Source organism: Heterocephalus glaber, unplaced genomic scaffold (genome assembly GCF_053883595.1).
Source record: "Heterocephalus glaber isolate CG9 unplaced genomic scaffold, H.glaber_assembly_v1.0 deba00000281, whole genome shotgun sequence".
NCBI lineage: Eukaryota > Metazoa > Chordata > Mammalia > Rodentia > Bathyergidae > Heterocephalus > Heterocephalus glaber.
In genome coordinates, this window is record NW_028258139.1 from 22,555,531 (window position 1) to 22,574,973 (window position 19,443).

The window sequence follows — 19,443 nt, forward strand, 5'->3', positions numbered from 1 at the left end:
GCCGAAGGCCTATATGAGGGAGCCTAATTGCAGGGTGTGTGTAAACCACTGACTTGACCACAGTCTCCTATCTGGTCACAGGTGTATCTGTGACTAGGGACTCAAAGTATATTTTTAAGACTATAAGTTTTTGGTTAAAAAAGCAAAAGCAGTCTTTGGGGTAAAGATAAACTTTGGTCTGAATTTTAACACTAACAAACCCATAAAGTTACTTTGCTTACTTACCGACAAAATGTGTATGACAACACTCTTTTTTAAACTGGTAGCAAAGTACATGAGAATATGTGTAAAACAGCACCTGTGGAAGTTCAATATAGAGTGGACACTGATCATCTTTTCTATCATTATTACAAAAGCCAATAAAATGCAGCTCAAATTTCTAATGTTGAGATTTCCTCATTAGTTTATGAAACAACTTCGTAAATCCTGTTTCCTGCTTAAACAGGCATTCCAAAAAGCACATGTATTCTCAGTTCCACATGTAGGACTTTAGTCTGTTTTAACAATTACACAGTTACACCTACTTTCTCCACTAAGATCAACAGACAGAATCGCCCGTGGATACTGGTAAGTTGTAGTTTTCTCTGTAAATATGTTCCGTGGGGCCAGAGAACTCCCGGAAGAACGAGTCAGTGGAGAACAGCACCTTTCCAAAAATTCTAGGGAATTGTCTTCATAGTCTGAATAGTCTGCAACATAAGATACATGAAGAGGTATTGGTCAAGTAATTAAGAAAGGTCACCACAAAACTCACAAGGAAGCCCGGTCTTGGGACAGAGTAACCATGTGCCACTTTCTCTCTCATCCATGATCATTTAGATAATTATACATTTGATAAAAAAGATTTGGCACGAACACCCCACACAGTGTAAGAGCAAGGATCACCAGGTTCTCCCTGGTAGCAGTAGACTCTTGCCAAGTAGTCCAAAACTGAAAATGGACGATTTTACATTTTTCTGGATTATAATCACCATCACATCTGTAGTATGATATTTAAGATCATATTGGCCTATTATAATTTGGTAAGAGATGCTCCTGGTATTTTGCACATTATTATAGTGATAATTTGATCAATAAATCTTTCAAACAGAAAAACCTCTAAAGGGAATGAAGTGGTCCTAGAAGAACTGTCCAAGTTGTTCTCAGTTTTGGAAAAGCTATACAGACACACACAAGGGGAAATCCCCCCACAGCTTATGAGGGGAGGGGAAATCAGAGGGTGAGCTTAGCACATCTGAAGCCTCCACAGCTCAGAGCATGGGGCTCATCTGGCTCACATGAGGCTGGCTGTAGTGCAGCGAGGGAAGGAGAGAAGATATGAGGCCAGACTGATATGAGGCCACTTCAGGTTACATGTTTTAGCCTAAGGTAACAAGAGGTCATTCAAGGTTGTAAGGGGGAACAGGATGTGTCACAGACTAATTCAACTAACTGATCACTCCAGTGGTGGAATGGAGGAGGCAGCAGAGGGAGAAGGCACATGTGGAAAAGGGGAGGCAGGTCAGAGGCTGCAGCACTAGTCCAGGCAAGAGATGTGAAGTACAAGAAGATGCAGCAATGCTTTAGGCTGGAGGAGGGGGACAGAGATGGCATCAAGAAGATGGACTTCCAGGTTTCTGCTTGAGTAACTGGGTTTTGAAAGTGAGTCAGAGATGGACTGGATAGTAAATGGGAGGTAGGGAAAACAGAGAGGTAGCAAGGGTGCAGAGCAAGGCTTTCTAAGATGTGAGACCCTACATATACCATCTGTAGGACTAAAGATCTATGGGTGGAGGGGGAAGGAAGGCCAGGCTTTTGGTAGAGACAGATGTAAACAGAGGCAAAGGACAAAATGAACATGTGTGAGCTTATAAATAAGTGCATGTGGGCAAGAGAGGAACAAGTCTCCAGCTGTGTGTCTATCACCTCAACCGAGTGAGGCAAAGGATGTCAGCGGGCAGGTTAGAGAATATAGAAGAGGTGGAAGAGTGGGAAAGGCAGGAAAAAAGAGGGAAAAGCAAGTTTATGAGAGAAGAGTAGTAATAACACTGGTCTGTAAAAAGTATACATTGGAAGCTGCTGGTTGTAGTAGGCAGAATACAGCCTATGTCCTAATCCCCAGAAGCGGTAATTACTTAGTTACATGGCAGAGGGGAATTAAGGTCGTAGATGGAATTAAACAAACCAGCTGAAAGTAGGGAGAGTGCCCTGGATTATGTGGGTGGGCTCCTCTATCCCCAAGGGACTTTAAAAAAGAAAGAGGGAGGTAGAAGAATTGGTGTCAGAATGAAGTGACATAAGAAAGACTTATGTGAGCTCTGGAGATGAGAGGGGACAAGAGCCAAAAAGTGTAGCAGCTTCGAGGGGGATGTGGATTGTCCCCTTGAACCTCCAGAAGGGAATGCAGTCCTGCAGATACCCCGATTTTAGTCCAGGTGAAGTCCCTTTGGGATTTCTGACTCCCAGGAACTTGAAGATAATAAACAGCTTTGTGACAGCTGCATGGGAATCTTACACGGTGGCCATCATAAACAGCAGAGCACAGCCAATACCGACTGAGGGCTGTTTGTGCCAAAGACAATTTTAAGTACCTGGTACATGGTGACTTATTTCCTCACAGCTATCCCATAAGGGAAGTTGGATTGCTGGTGCTATTTTACAAAGGAAAGAATGAAGGCACTATAGGTTAAATAAACTGTCCAAGGATGCTGAGCTATTAATGTCAAAGAAAACATTCAAACCTGGACAACCCGACTCCAGGAATCTAACTTTGACCAACAAGTGGTATCAATGGATTCTGACATTTAACATGTGCCCAAACTGGAGAGCTTGTTGAAGTCCAGAATCCTGGGCCTGAGGCCCAGCAGGTCGGGAGCAGAAACACTGCCAGAGGATGCATATAACATCAGAACACAGAGCAATATGTGCACAGCGCTATGCAATTCTGCCCCTCATGGCCTCACAGCTACCGTGCAGTTTGTCAACACCATGCAGTTTAGGAACAGGCATGGAAAAGGCATTGATTAAGTGCAGGGTACTATGTCACGTACGTCACGTGATTACTGATTTCTGGGGATACACAAATGCAGCAGAAACTATCATTATGATTTTAGAAGCGAGAAAACTGAGAGGTAGAGAATTTAAACAGCCTACCAAGGGCTGCCCAACTGCAAATGTTATGAGCAGGATTGGAAACCTGACACTAACCCACCAAAGCTACCCTTTTATGGAGTACATGTCACCCTCTCAGCAAAAATAAAAGGTGTCTGATTGTAAACATGGAAGAAATTCCAATTTGGTATTATATTATTTTGGTATTTATATTATCAGTGAACAAGTAAAATTTCTTGGAATTCTACACCCTACCTGCATTCCCTACTGGAATCTTCTCTAGCTATTATGAAGAAAGTTTACTGCTATGTTTCAAGGCTTAGATCAGAAATAATTTCCTACTGTATATTAATCCCATTTCTTGATCATTCAAACTTTCCTAAATTTTAAGTCAATCTATTTTGTACCACTCTTACCATGCAAATCACACCTCCCTGGTAGACAGCCCCGTATGCTTTTGATCATTTGTACTGTGTACTTAGATTCTTGCTTGTAAGTTCCTTTTAGGGAACCTTTGTTTTCACCACGCAAAACCTTGGAATATCTGCATTTCTAGCTCTAAATTCTTCTTGTTATCTCTTCACTTTCCCCACATTAACAGGCACATGAAGGACATGAAGTGACTTGCTCAAAGTAACAAAGCTAAAAACGGGTAAACATGCTCCTAGAAAATTCCAATGTAGCAACTTCTCATACATGCAGATTGAACACGATGCTTCTTTCACATTGGGTAAACTCATTTTGGTAATTAAAACATGTTAACCCACTATTGTATGGAACAATTGTGAAGAACGACTTGACTAAATTACAACCTTTATAACTTCATTTAAAATAACAGGTAAAAATAAGAACTTATCATACCAATAAAGACAAAGGGATGAAAACAGTACAGTCTGCTAAACAATTTTGAAGGTACAGAAGGTAAAATTAACAACCTAGCTCAGTGTCGGTGGTTAAAGTTAAACATTCAGACTCTGAAGTCAGACTGTGGGTTTGACTCTGCTTTTCACTATGTGTCAGCTGTGGAAGTCAGACAACTCTCTCTATCTCTCTGTACTGCAGTTAACTGTAAAATGTAACAATTAGCCCTCACTATAAAGAGTTAGTTATGAGGATTAAATGAATTAATACCTAAAAAATGCTTAGTGTTTGACACATAAGAAGTACCAGTATGATATGCAAAACAACACTGAGTGGTGAAAGAAAGAATTTTAAAATGATGCTAGGACTCTTGTACAGTAATAATGTGAATTCTTTAACATTATGATGCCCTCAGAAATTTAAAATATTTGAAACTTCACATTTACTGCTTGAAGATTCTTCTTCTAATGTAATCATCTGGGGAAAACTACCACTTCCAAGATGAATATAAACAGCCCAGAATAAATTTTCCTCAACTGTAATAATTAATTACAAAAACGCTGGTAATTACCAAACTCAACACCTGCTGTTTACAGATAGCAATGTTTCTATGCATCTTCAGTATTTACCAGGACTCCCTGGACAAAGTTAGAATGTTCATTTATAGGCCTGATTTTAAAATATAAGCAAAAATGTAAGATTCATTTGTTTTTCATTAAAAAAGAGAAAAGATATATGTAAATAGTTATTTTAAAAATGGCTTTTTGTAAAAGAGTACTGTAGTTAATGTTGGATGACTATTCTAAAATACAAGTTTTCTTTGCAATTTTTTCTTTAATTTCTAGTCATTCTTTCCTTTGAATTATCACTTGCTGTGCTCTCCCAAGCCCTCCCTAACTCCGCACTTTGTTATTGAGTGTTTTCTTAAATCAGTCCGTCACTGTTATCTTTCCCACCACATTCTGGGTGTTTCAACATATAAGATTGTGTATCTCCTCCTGGAGACTCTGGTCAGCTGGAGTTCATCTGGCAATTTTATCTGCAGTTTGAAGCTATGACATATCACTCACAGCAAGGTGCTCAGCAGTAAGAGCTTAAGGGGCGCCTGTGTTTCTAAACTGTAAGTCGTTTAGCATTTGGACCCTTCAGCACTGCACCCGAAGGGGATAGAGCCGGGGAAGGCTGGGAGGAAGAAGTGAGGGGTAAGGTAAGGCAGGCACAGGGCTGCCTGGAAATGGTCGACCTTCTGGAACATGGCTGCAAGACTGTCAACCCTTCTGTGATCCCGTATCTTCAAATTTACTCTAGGAGCTTTAGTTACAGAGTGTAAGAACTTCTTAGCCTGTGGAAAAATTAAATGTTGTTTTGGGACCATGGAGAGAGTTGAAATCTAAAGAATTTTCCAATCACGACTGCCCACTATGACACTGCCTCATTGGGTTTATATTTCTTTAAACTGGCTTTATCAAATGTTTGATGAATATGGTAAAAATGGGCATGATATAAAGAGTATCAGTTTGACAGAAGACTCGGGTACTGACCATGAAGTTTAGAAGAAAATTATCACACCTAAGTCCCCTTCGTGTTGCTTTTGATAACAACTCACCTTCCCTACCTCAGAGGAAACATTATCCTGAATCTTTATCATTCGCTTGCTTTTTAAAAATGCTTTTCCCACATACAATTGAATACCTAAAAAACATATTGCTTGGTATTGCAATCTTTACCTAAACAGATCATACTATGTTCTCCTCAGCATACAGACTTCTACCATGACACTATCCCTAAGATTCCCATAGCTGGAATTTGTCTGTTTACCTCTAAATGAAGAAACAGGTGACTCCTTTGGGAGAACTAGGCTGCTTCCAGCACTGCCAGGAGAACCCTGTGATTTGCTCCTCATATGTCATGAATTTTTTAGGTCATGTGGTACAAGACAGCTACTTTGCACAAGAGTTGTGGGGTTGTCTGCATTTCCTTAGCAACACCTGATACCATCTACTTTGTAATTTTGCCAATATGGCAGGTGTGAAACCCACTTCACTAGGTTTAAACACTGCATTTACCCAGCCTCTCACAAGACTGAGCATCTTACTATAATTCACCTTATTGTATCTGCTTCTGTGAAGTCCTACTACAATCCTTTGCCCCTTTTATACTGTGTTATTTCTATTTTTCTTTTTGATTTTTAAGAGTTTGAAATATTCTAAATACTAACCTTTTGTCAGGTATAGTGTTTCAATAATTTTTTGTGCTTTGGAAGTCCTTTTATAATGTTTTTTGGTGAACCAAAAGTTCTATCAGTCTAACTGTACTTTCAATTTTCCCGTTTAGCACTTTTTGTTGAAAACCCTTCCCTCCCCAATGATCATAAAGATATTTTCTTATGTTGTCTTTCAAAGATTTAGTTTTTCCTCACAGTCTTTGATAAAACTGAAATTAAATTTTTGTGTATAGTGTAAGAAAGGTGTTTAATTCACTTTTCTTCCTCACTCACATAGTAAATTGTTCTAACACCACGCAGTGAGAAACTTCACCCTTACTCCACTCATCTGCAATAAGAGCTGTGTCACTATGCACGGAACTGCTTCTGAGTTATTTGTTGTGCCCTTGATCATCATGTGTGCCTCCAAAGTAACTGTGCTGTGATAACTACAGCTGAATAGTGAGTCTTCTCCTTGTTCTTCTTCAAGGGTGAGTGTTGTCATTTCTGGATTTTTATTCTTCCATATTAAGATTCAGAATCAGCACTGAATCTATAGATCTATTTTTATGAACAGCACATGAATTCTCTCCCTTTTATGGAGCCCTTCTTTAATGTTTCTAAATGTTTTATAATTGACTATCTTTGAAAACCTAAGTGGATATGGATGTATAAAATGGATTTTCTGCATGTATAGAGATAGTAATGTTTGTTCTTTTTTTCTGTCTTCCTTTAGTAAATTTCATGAACTGATTTTGTGATATTTAGGTACTTGGCATTCAAATTCTATTGTAGTTATATCCTTTTCATACACTGCTACATTTAATAACTTTTACTTCTGGTTTTTGCATTTATGCCCTGAGAATCTGTGGCTGTCCTTTTCCACTGTATTCTCTAATTTTGATATGAAAGTTACCTAAGTCATCTAAAATAAATGTGGAGTTGTATTAAGTTCCTAGGGGTACCACAAGAAGTACCACAAATTTAATGGCTTCAACACAACAGAAACTGCTACACACAGTGTTGTATGCCTTGTAATCTCCTGTCGGAGTCTCAGGCAGGGAGATCTCAAGTTTGAATCCCACCTGGGCAACTTAGCAAGATCTCATCTCAAAATATAAAAAGGGGTAGGGAGATACCTCAGTGTTAAAACCCTGGGTTCAATCCCCAACACTAAAACAAGAAAATCATTTTTTTTTTCTCAAAGTTCTCAAGGCCAGCATTAGGCGCTGACCAGAAGGCTCTAGGGGCAAACCCTTCCTGACTTCTTGCAGCTCCTGAGGGCTTCGGTTCCACAGCTCCCATCTCTGCTGCCATCTTCACTTGGCTTTCTCCCCTGTGAGCCTCCAAACCTCACAGGGGTCCACCCCAATTACAGATGTCTCATTCTGAGATCTTTTACTTAACCACATTGGCAAAGATCTTACTCATTATGCGAATCACTTCCACGGGCATCAGGGGTTAGGACCTGGACATGTATTTTGGGGAGACCCTACTCACCCCGCTATGGGAATGTTTTCTCCTGTTCTCAATTCAGAAATAATTTACATAAATTTAGAGTAATATGTTTCTTTAATGTTTGGTGGAGTTTAGCAACAGAGCTTTCTGAGCCTGGGCTCACTCTTTGTTGGAAGATTTTAAAATACTAATTAAATGTCCTTTAAGATTTGGAAACATTCAGGTTTTTATCTTCTTGCTCAGTTTATTTCTGGTAATTGTCCATATTAACCTTCAAGCTACTGGTATACATTTGCCAACATCATCTCCTTTTTATTTTCTGCAGCATCTACAATTATGCTCTCTCCATTCCTAATATTGTCTTATCTTTCCAGAAGTTTAATTTTTCATTTTTTCCAGAACCAAATTTGACATTTTAAAATTATTTCCTAGGAATTTTATTTCATTAAATTTTGCTCATATTTATTACTTAATTGTCTATTTTTAGACTTATTCCTTTTTTAAACTAAATACATTTTAATAGAAAATAAAACACAAAGTGACTCTTCAGCAGTCAGAACCCCTTCCCATCCCCTAGACTTCGCCTCAGCCCAGGGCACAGTGGGACAGCCCACGTGCACTCAGGGCCCCTCATGTCTGCTCTGCCCGAGAGAGCCGGAGCTGTCCTGGCCAAGGCTCGCTCAGAGGGTCAACACTTCTGTCTAGAGATCCACTCCAACTTACTCTTTACCACAATCTTTTCGTGCGTGTTCTTTTTTGCTTTGAAAATTATATCCTATGTTTCTGTTCTACAGTATTTACGTCAGAAATTTTAGCACACAAATTTCACTTATCAGAGCCCATAAGCAACAAACTCCTTCATTCCCACAAAACAACTCGAGCAGCTTAAAAACAATGAAGAATCAGTATACATCTCCAAATACATGATCCATTATCATATATTTTTGTTTTCTATCATTTTGTTTCTTTTTCCGTGAAAACTGTTTTACATGGTCAATGTTTAGATTCACCCACATATCCTGGCATCTCCAACCTCCCCTCTTCATCATCTTCCCTCCTCCAAATTCTGCTGGTTTCTCCAATTTTTCTAAAATTTTCTTTATTTCTCCCTCAATTCTGGAAAGTTAATTTAAGGGACTCTATATTTAGAGGTTGCTTCCTTTGCTATGTTGAAGGGTGTTTGTTCAGAGCATCTAGTTCACCACAGTAATGGAGAGAAAAGTCATCAGTTGCTACAATTAACCTACACACCACAGTAAAAGAGAATTTTATAGTTTTGAAATTACTAGACAAAGTAAAGCTACCAGTCTGTTATAACAACATGGGAATCTGCATTTCGGTGAAAGAAAAAAAGGAGAGGTGAAAGAATTTCAGAATAAATGGACATCACCTATTAACTTGGCATACTTACCATGCTGCTTGGATTTCTTTTTCTTTTTCTTCTTCTTCTTCTGTTTTGGTTTGTAGTGATCTTTATCTCTCTTCTCTTTCCTTTCCTTATCCTTCTCTTTTCTCCTACCTAAATGACAGAGGTGAACACTTCAGTAATCCTGAGTGATCAATCCTGAGCTGTTCCTTTGTGGTTAACCTCAAAGGCAGCATTTATATTTTCATCAGCTATCACAGTCACCTGCCCAGAGTGGATGGAGTCAATTAAACTGCTCATGTCATGAGTCTGGAAGTCCTGTTTAGCTTATTGGACTATAAGAGGGGATCTTCATTAGCAGTGTTGAGAAATCCCAACTCCTGACACCTTGAAGTTAACACAGACAGTAGTTAAAACCTTTAAATGAGTAATATACTCAATTTCCTAATGTGGCACATAGTTAAACCCCATAATTTAAAAAAAGACCTCTCTGAGGAGACTAAACATTTCTGTACATAACTTACTATGAGAATATATAAGATTTTTTTTAAGTGGACTTTTTTCCTTTAGAAAAAAGTTTTTTTAAAAAATCAATTAAGGCAATTCATAAATACTTTGGTCTTTTGACACTCCTTGTGTATGTAAGAATGAAGAAAAGAAATGTGAAAGAAAAAATGTATTTCAAACTTATTTTCCTAAAATTTTAAAGCATTTTTTTCCTCAAATCATATGTACTTTAAAGAAAATAAATGGGTATCCTAGAACATTTTTCAAATTAAATCATCACATATATTCTAGTAGCTATTGTTCCAACTCAGCATGGTTTAGCCCACAATTTGTCAACCATAGTTAATCAATTTTGAGAGGCACAAGTTCTGATTAGCTAAGCTAAAGAATATTTAAGACTATCATCCATTATTTCATGATTGCTAATTATTATAGCACAAGAATCAGAAAAGGTAGCAAAAATTCAGTAATTTTTTCATAAGGTATACTAATGAAGAAAGTCTGAAAAAAATGATTTTAATGTATGATCCATCTTCTAAGTATAAACAATATTATGTGAAAGCTTATTTTGAAATAGTCATAATTTTAATTAGAATGTTCAGAAACTCAGAAATTTTTTTAAGAAAACCAGAGACAACTGTGACAAAAAATACACAGAGAACTACAAGATGTGCACCGAAGAAGCAGTGTATCCGCAGCTGACTAACACTGATAAGCAATGAAGCGCATGATCACATATAAAACAGCACAAGAGGGCAAAAGAAGACAGACTCTGTCCTCCCTCTATGTCAGGCTTTCTAGTCTTTTGCTTAAAGATTACTTTCTGTTCATACCAAAGGTAGTTGAGGTTTTTTCTTCCAATTTCACTTTTTTTTCTGTTTTCAAGGTTCCTGTGGGTTAAGGGGAAAAGAAGTATGTTTCATTAGAAAAGATTCAAAACATGGCACAATGTTTTCAATTACAGTAGTTTACAAAACTATGTATGATCCTCTTTCTCCTCTTTAAAGATCTACATTATTTTACTGCCTGAACTCATAACAAAAAGTGCAATTTCAAAAAACTGATATATTAGGGCCTAGTTTTATTCCTTCAGACTACCCAAGTTTAAAACCCGTCTGGAGTATGTCATTTAATGACTCTGTACTTCAGTTTCCTTATCTGTCAAATAGGAATATGAGTGTCGACCATATGTTGCTCTCAAGACTATATGAGCAGAAATATGTAAAATATTAAGACCCATGCATGGCAAACAAGTACTTTTTTTCACTTTTTCTTCTCTGGTGGGGTTAACAATTTGAGACTACACCATTTCCAGAAATTGCACAACTACAAGTCTGACGACAATGACGAAAACTACACTAACCTTAACCCTAAGCTAGGAACAAAGGTGCCCTACAATGCCAGCCTATGTTAGTGCAGAAGATGCCAGAACCCAGGTAAGCAATGTGCACAAGGGCCACCACGCTTCTGTGGCACAAATGCATCTCAGAGCATCCAAATGAGATATTACAGTTCATATTAAAGCAAGCTGGTTTTTAACAAGCTGCATACAATTTTTTAAACTAGTATCTGACCTTTTGTGCCTAAAACAAAGTTTTACACCTTTGAATTCCATCATGAATTGTTGTTAGGTAACAATGAGGGCCAAATCAGAACATTGTGCACATCATTTTGGTCTCCATATACATGTAAAATCCCAATGCATATTTATGTATGAAAATAGTTAATTTTAATTACATTTAGGTTTTATTAGCTAGTAGTCCAATACACATTTTAAACAAATACTGTACCTCATTAACAACAGAATAGCTAGCTGACACAGATATATTTAACCATGATTCTCATTCTTGATGTTCATAATGTATTTGGGGCTAGGGTTAATTTAAAAAACATACCACAGTGTATTTATATTACAATGTGAAAAACATACCACAAGGCATTTTATTAAATTTTAGTTACTATCACCACCATTCACTACTTTTTTGATTTTTTAAATCATTCTACAACAGTATCAAAATGCTAGCATTTCATTCATCTTCAAATACTTTATAAATGTAATTTAAATATACAAATATAATAACATTCAAATGGCAATAAGGCTTTACTAAATAAGTTTAAAATTAATGAGAATACTGATCATCTCATTTACTATGACAGGAAAAGTAAAAAGGGTATTAGAACAAGGAAAAATATCATTATAGTTCTTTATTATCGAGACTAAGAACAAATGCATCACAACATTCTTCTGTCTACTAATTCTGTACCATGGAAACTCTACAAATTATGCAATTTTCTTGAAAACTGGAAAGCATTTACAATTCAAACGATGATGAGAGTGTGCTTATAGAACCCCAGTGCGAGCAGAGGTGGGTTCAGAAGTAGCACCTGACAACATTATTGCCTCCAGCCTCCTCCAGGGGTCAGACTTCCAGGGAAAAGCTAGAGCATGGAGCTTGGGATGCCCTGAGTTTGGGACACATAGGGATTAAAGGAACTGCCTTCCTTGGCTGCTTTCCCTGACTGGAATGTGTGCTGCCTGCCCCTCAGGAATGTGAGAGACAAATGTAGGCCTACGGAGCAGTACTCAAGAATCCAGGGACAGCACAGCAGGACACACGCAGTAACTCCAGAGTGTGTTCAGGGCTTCCAGGGCCAGAGCCAGTTGTCACATATTACCCTGGTTCCCAAACCTTTAGATTTTAAAAGTGGTGAAATTACAAAAGCAAAACTGGGAAACTGACAATAGGTTGTCAACATTTTAAGCAGAAAAGGATATTATAATCAATATTCACATACATATTACAGGCAGAACTTTTCAAAATACGTACATACAAAAAAGAAAAAAGACCTATTCTGGAATTCTACAAAAGAACATATGTGGTTTTACAAGAAAGTCACTAGATTGCTCTCACTGTTCTAAAATTTGAAAACTTAAGTACTAGATTATAGAAGCGATTTTTTAAACTAAATTTTATCAAAAGAACATTTTTTTCAAATAAACCATTACGTGACAACCTAATACAAAAAAAATGCAAAAAAATGAGCTACACTTATTAAAATAAGAAAGATATCTCTGAATCACACTTGCTTACACACAATTTCAAAATCAGTAGGTGCAGTGATTTCTCAACCCCCTGCCAGTATGTCAAGCATCTCAGATCCTTCTGGCTAAAAAGGAAGCAATCCCTGAGACTCCATGGAAACACCAGGCTCTAGAGAAGCCATGAACATGTGCTGTGGGGGTAGAGGAATGTTAGTCTCCAACTGTAGTCTTGTTTGGAGCAATTCCAGAAAATAAACCAAGGAACAATTTGAAACAAAAAGGGTTTTATACAATAAATGTATTGTTGACATTAAATGTTGGGGTATGACTGAAGGCCTTTTTAAAGCCAGTCCGAGTGGGCAGACTTTCTGTCATGCTTTTTTGTTATACTAACTCAGACCAACCCTATGACCTACCTCTGGTTTTCCTTGGTGATAAAATTGTTGTATTAACCAATCAAAGAATTCATGGACTATCTACAAGAGGATTCACTAGAACAGTACAACTATTTTAAGTATGATAAATTTACATACGTGTTTACTTATAATTACATTTCATTCAAAAACTAATTCAAAACATGACTGAATTACAGTGAAACAAAGCTTAATGAATTTCATCTAAAACTAAATTAAATTCACCTAAAACTTACTGGCCTGTCAATGAGCACCCTGACATTATAAAGGTATAGTGTTTATTATTCATATCCAAATTAACCAAAATATTCTGCAATAAAACAAAGGTAAGTATTCCCTGGTATTTATGTACTAAATTGATCAAAAATGAAAAACTGAAGATGTGCTACTAAAGCTATTTCTTTCAACACCAGACTAACCAAATAGCAGACTTAAAATTATATTCTTGTAATCTAATCTCAACAGGCTTTACTAAGAATATGTTATCACATCTAAGAATACTTCGATGTTATAAATTACAAACAATCCTACCATTCCATGATCTTTTCTTTGGAATAAACTTAGACTTCACTAAATGATTAATGATATAATTAATAGGCAAAAATTTTAGCACCAAAGTGACCACAGCTATCATGTACTACAATCTCATCATACAGATAAAAAGCTGAGTTTCAAGCAGGGTGATTTTTAAAATTTTGTTGAAAACAAGTGAAAAGAAAGAAGGTGGGTGGCTGTCCCTCACTGTTCCAAAGAGGTTGGGCTGCCAGCCGGCTAGGAGCACCTACAAAGCCAACTCTTTCTCTGCCTGGCGCCCCTCGGGGTACTCTTGTCTTCCTTTGCACCTAGCAGCATTCTATACCTCTTAAGGGACTTACATTTTATATTAAAATAGTTATTCTTATCCGTACTTGTATTTCAGATATTAGCTTTATATCCCTTTTAGATTTTAAGTCTTGTACAGATTGGGTTACCTACCTTTAGATAGAATTTTGTCAAGGAACAACTGGTAATTATGAGTAATTATAAGTCTAAGGCCCCTGGAAGATAGGAGAGATCTTTTTCAAACAGCTACTTTTTAAGATTTGATCTACTTTACATTCCCAGATACTAAAGAAACTAAGTTTCTCTGAAGCTGCAGCCCTACATTAAGGGTTGGCTCCCTCAGATAAAGCATTTTGACAGTAAAATGAAAACAAAGGCATCATTTTTTTACAAATGCAGCAATTATTTTTTCTGCTAATGTGGGCAGCAACAGTATTAACCATGGTTAGTCATGTTAACGTCTATCCCACCGGAACAGTGTAGGTCAATTAGTGCAACAAGCTCACTGTTATCTACTGGGAAAGCCACCCATTACACACAGGTACAGACAGTAGTAGTTGGATCATTTGGATAACTTCATTGACCTTTCAGCATCACTGCTAAACTGAGCCCTCTTCATATATCCTGCACACAAAAAAGTAAAAACCTAAGTCTGCTAAACTACTTCTCAATTAACAACTAATATTCTCATCACTTAAGCTCCCTAAGAGTTTCAAATCAACAAAAATAACTCAAAAAATGCCACTGATACAGGTTCTGGTGAATAATGCCTTCTGTAGAAATTTTAAATTTTAACAGTAACAAATTTCCACTTTTATAATAAAGATACATATGAACTAAATACACATATATATACATATTAAAAATATAATGCTTAATATATGTATATATTGTATATAATACATACATACATACACACAAAGAAGAAACAAAAACATAACCACCTGGCATTTAATACTCTCCATGTAAGACAACTTAGGAAGCAGACAGAAGTCCAAACATACTGCAAAACAGTGTAGATGGGACAGGTGGCACAAATATTAAGAGCGCCAACCACTTAGAATTTCAATGCAAGCAAAACAGGACGTCAAGGTTTTAATCAAACAATAACCAGTTTGAATGTTACCTGGATTCTATTTTTCCCCAAACGTAAAAAATTGAAAGAGGTGACCGAAATAAATAAATAAATAAATAAATAAATAAATAAATAAATAAATAAATTCTACCTCTCCCGCTTCAAATACTGTATAAAGCCCTCTCATAACCAATTGGAGTAATTAACATTTAAAACCATGCATTTGCTTACTGTAAGCAATGGAAGCTGCCAATCGAGGTACTACCATTAAGCTCCTCACACCCAGTGGATCCTCACTCTTCCAGACAGAGCCACAGGTTCACTGTATGAGAAATCTAAACTTCTCTCTACATTTCCCTTCCCCAAGAAACTACCTTACTGCTTTTACTTCTCAAATAATTACGGCTCATTTTAAGAAAAGAAGACTGCTGTGTACTGCCCTCCAATTCGGTGTACTCTGACCATTATGAGCCACAAGACCACATCCCCAAGGGAGTCACTCACATCTCTACAAATACGCTAGAAATTCGGGGGAAAAGACTAAGTAAAACTCAGGTTAGGAGTAATATTACCTGGGTAAAGGACTTCCCTGCCCAATCTTTGATATTTTATGATGTATAAACTGGTTAACAATAGCCACTAACATTGATCTGTATTTCAGTTTTATTACTAGAATTTGAATATATGTATTTTAAAGGAATATTTTCACATGCACATCTAAAAATAATTTTTATAAAGGAATATACATAACTTTAATATATTTTTCATATATTCAGTACAGTAAGATTCCAGACTGTTAAAGAACTACATAAGACCTTCATCAGGAAAAATATCTTAAAAAGTCAGTAATAACTCAGTAATCTTGAGGGAAAAGGTGAAAGAAAAATAATTATCCTAAGAAAAGATCAGGCTTATAAAGTGTTCGAAGACAATGAATCCGAATTGAGAACTATGAGAAATGTTTCAAAACCTACAAATCTTCAGATGGCATTTTTAAAAAAACAAGCTTAAGGGAACGTTAAAATGCATAAAATAACTCAAACAATACAGAAAAAATGGAATTGTAGATAACTGTGAAAATAATAGTAATAATATTTTACATTTAAAGAAGGAATATGAAGTTTAAGGCAGTAAACTAAAAATAAGTACATTTTAAGCTACCTCGATCATATTACTTCCATACATTCCATCACTAGAAAAGAGTAAGCTCTACTTCATGCTTCATGCAAGGAGTGGAAGTGACTTCAGGGAATGTGTTATTATACACAATTATTACCAATACATCTGGCTGCAAATCAATAAACTACTTTACGTTCGTGTACATTTCAGGAACGATTCAATTTAGATCTCTTTCACCTATCCAATTCCAAATTAGTAACTTACTAGAAAGGCATTTGAAATCACTATTTACTCTTTTTTAATTATATATACTCTTTAGATGAAGTTATAATTCTATAAAACTTCTAAATAATGCAACTACATGGAAATATGAATCTTCTGTTACATTTAAAAATTTAATTTTAAAAAGCTCCAAATATGCTTTCAGAGTACACACACACACCAAAAGTCATCCAAAAATGTACTAAGTATGGTTGACTTTATATATGGGACTCCTCAAATAACTGTACGACAAATTACATTCAATCTGGGTAAGTCTGCCAAATAGAGGACTGTATTTAAGATACAGATGTATAGTTAAATTTAAACTGTTTTTTAATTATGGAATTCTATATTCCTCAAACCTATTAACTGATCCCATTAAGTATTTTCCAGCTTCAAATGGAAGAATTCCTAAAATTTTGTTTAGCTGTAATGATTTCTATTTCATAGAAATAAGGACGTAAAAAAGCAAGAAGGAAACAGATTACTGACAAAGCTGCATGTCCAAGGAAAATGATCACACAAGAGAACTTTAACAACGGCAGAAACTTTATGCTCCACACATATTACCTGAAAGGATTTCTGAAAAGAAACTGTAGGTGAACTGAAATAATGGAGTCCGACATCCAAGTTTATAGCGGGTAACGGGAAGCCTAGCTACTCACACAGTGCCATCTTACCTGCCATGGCTGGAGCGCCTCTCCCATCAGGAACTGCTTTGGAAGGGTGTGTAGGCATTTGTGCATCTTCCTTGTCTGCCTTGGGACATTCATTACGGTAAGGGCTATCTGGGGCTAGTGGTGTTGTAATTTCCGAACCACGACTTAGGTCGAGAGGGAGACAGGGTCCCAGCTTCTCAAGCGGCAACTGAGCAACATCAGGAACTACACAAAACAAAGAACGGAGCAGAATATCAACACAGATAAACTGGCCCGGTTACTATCATTGTGGAATAGTGGTGCATACATTAAACAGTGCCTGGCACAAAGAAGGCACTCAATACATATTTGTAGAGTAAATGAAGTGCTTATCATTGTAAAATATGTAAGAAGGAAAAAGTAGAAATTTCTTAATATTCTAATAATCTATCTCTTAGATTTTTCCTTATCTTCCTGTATGTTTTGTTCTGTAGGAAATCAATATACATTACCCTCTGGTACAGAAGACTCTTGCTGATTCTGAGAACTGATGGAGAATACTTTCCCATCAGTGGCTGGAGAGGGAGAAGAAACCTTTTCTACAGAATCATCAGGCATGGGTAGGGTGGCTAACCGCTGAGATCTTCTTCTCCGCTCACTATGCTTGCAAGGTCTAGGGGGATTCACGGGCTGTGGAGGACCTAGAAAAAGATCTTCAATGTTCACGAAGCAGATACATACCAGGATCATCTTAAAATATTTAAGGAGATAAATGGGAAAAAATGATTCATATTCTGCCCTCTGATGATGTTAAGATATCCACAAGGAATGGCATGTTGAAAGGCAAAAACTGTGCCCTATTTACAAAGAGTTAATCAAAAATTCTAAAATTTAAAACCTACTAGAACTAAAAGAAAATAACATGGAACATTAATTTCAAGCAGCTCCCCCAAGTGACAGACTAAAGTCAATTCTTTAACTGCAGATCATTGTGTCAACTTCCATTTTTCCTTTGGGAAAATCGTTTCTTGACAGCAAAAGAAAATATATATATATATCCCTTTTGCTACACTATAAATCTAGGAAAAAAGAGGGACAAAGGGCATAAGTGATAAAACTCTTTCATAGAGTATAGTTAGTGCTTTACTTGCCAAAGTAAAATTAATGCAAATACTTGAATCCCATCTTCATGGTCCCAAATAAGATTTTTAAAAAATATATGCCTTGGCCTGATTCATTAAAAAAAAAAACTGAACACAAACAAATTAATGTAAAAATTTTAAGAGTATGACACTATTCTTGTCTTCATATTATTATTTTTTAACAACTTACTGAGTCACTTAAGCATGTTTTAATAATATAATACAAATGTTTGTAGACCTTTTTTTATGAGATCTCTTCTTTCTACTTGGCATATAAATCTATTGGTTTAGAATAGGCAGATTACATAAACCAATAAATTCATGCTAATTTAGAAAAAAGAAATGAGAGGACTCTAAAGGTGCTGGCGTTTGGGATATTTGAGAGTAACTTTACAACAGTAAAAATGAAAAGGGCATGATAGTAATTGGAAAAAATGAAAGAATAAAATCCAACTGTTATAATAATGCAGTTATAATACCAAGTTATAAGACCATTTGAAAATAAAATATTTACCAATGTCATGGGACATTTTAGTGACTGACAGCATTTCGTGATAAATGCCATAATGAAATGCAGCTTATGAATAAACAATTGAGGTTTTCTGTTCCCATCGTTGTAACCATTTATTAGAAGAACAAAATAAAAACAAAAAATTTTTTGATCAGTAACTGAAAAAATTTAATAGTATATATGGCAACTGAATGAAAAAGAATACTTTTGATAAAGTTTTTTCAAGGCCACCATTCTTATTCTGGAAGACACAATACAGAATAATTCTTAAGGAAATGTGTCATACTCATTTACTGATTATGTTACTAGCTTATTTGTTGTGTAAAGAGCAAAACAAAAAGTGTCATTTACCCCGTCACTTTCTAAATCACTGCTTTTCCTGTCTCTAACTTGAAATATCAATGTGAGGAACTCAGAGTTAACATAAGTCTTGTCATATGTATCCAAAACCATGTCGAAAGGTAAGTTTTTAGTATATGTGCTGCCGAAGTGAGAACGAAAGGTAATTTTTAAAAAGACTAAGTTAGTAGTACTGAAACAGTAAAATATTTAAAAATATAATAAGGGAGGCACTCTTCTCTCATTAAGAACACTGAATTCAAGTCTGTTTTGTAAATGTTACATGAATTCATAAAACGTATTGCAGTCTTGAGGACAAGTGGGATACTATGCCTAAGCATAGGAATTGTTAATAATTAAGTTAAAATATTTAACATGAGTTCTTCTACATCTGTTTTTTTTTTTTCTTTCTAGGGGGTTGTCTTTTTTTTGTAATGAATCAGGCCTCTCGTTGAGCTTTGATTATTATTTGAGGAGAGTCCAACTTCCGTGGAGTTTGTGTTATTGGATGGTAAGGTTTCTCAACCAGCAGCAGTCTCTGAACAATTAATCAGTTAAGAAATGTCTGATTTTTGCCCCTAGTTTCCAGTCTTCC

At 36.2% G+C, this 19,443-nt stretch overlaps 1 protein-coding gene across 33 annotated transcripts in view; it reads right to left on the reverse strand.

Moving 5' to 3' along the window:
* Positions 1–19,443, reverse strand: part of Phf20l1 (PHD finger protein 20 like 1) — a 68,997-nt gene that overhangs the window by 12,577 nt on the left and 36,977 nt on the right. For 31 of the 33 annotated variants that reach the window (XM_087187649.1, XM_087187642.1, XM_013069598.3 and 28 more), the window contains 5 exons: positions 17,369–17,557; positions 16,899–17,102; positions 10,319–10,375; positions 9,024–9,131; positions 525–689 (listed from right to left, as the gene is read on the reverse strand). In XM_087187649.1, the coding sequence (XP_087043775.1) occupies positions 525–689; positions 9,024–9,131; positions 10,319–10,375; positions 16,899–17,102; positions 17,369–17,557 (723 nt within the window). The remainder of the gene's footprint in view (positions 1–524; positions 690–9,023; positions 9,132–10,318; positions 10,376–16,898; positions 17,103–17,368; positions 17,558–19,443) is intronic. The other 2 variants (XM_021251877.2, XM_087187628.1) reach the window with 1 other exon arrangement.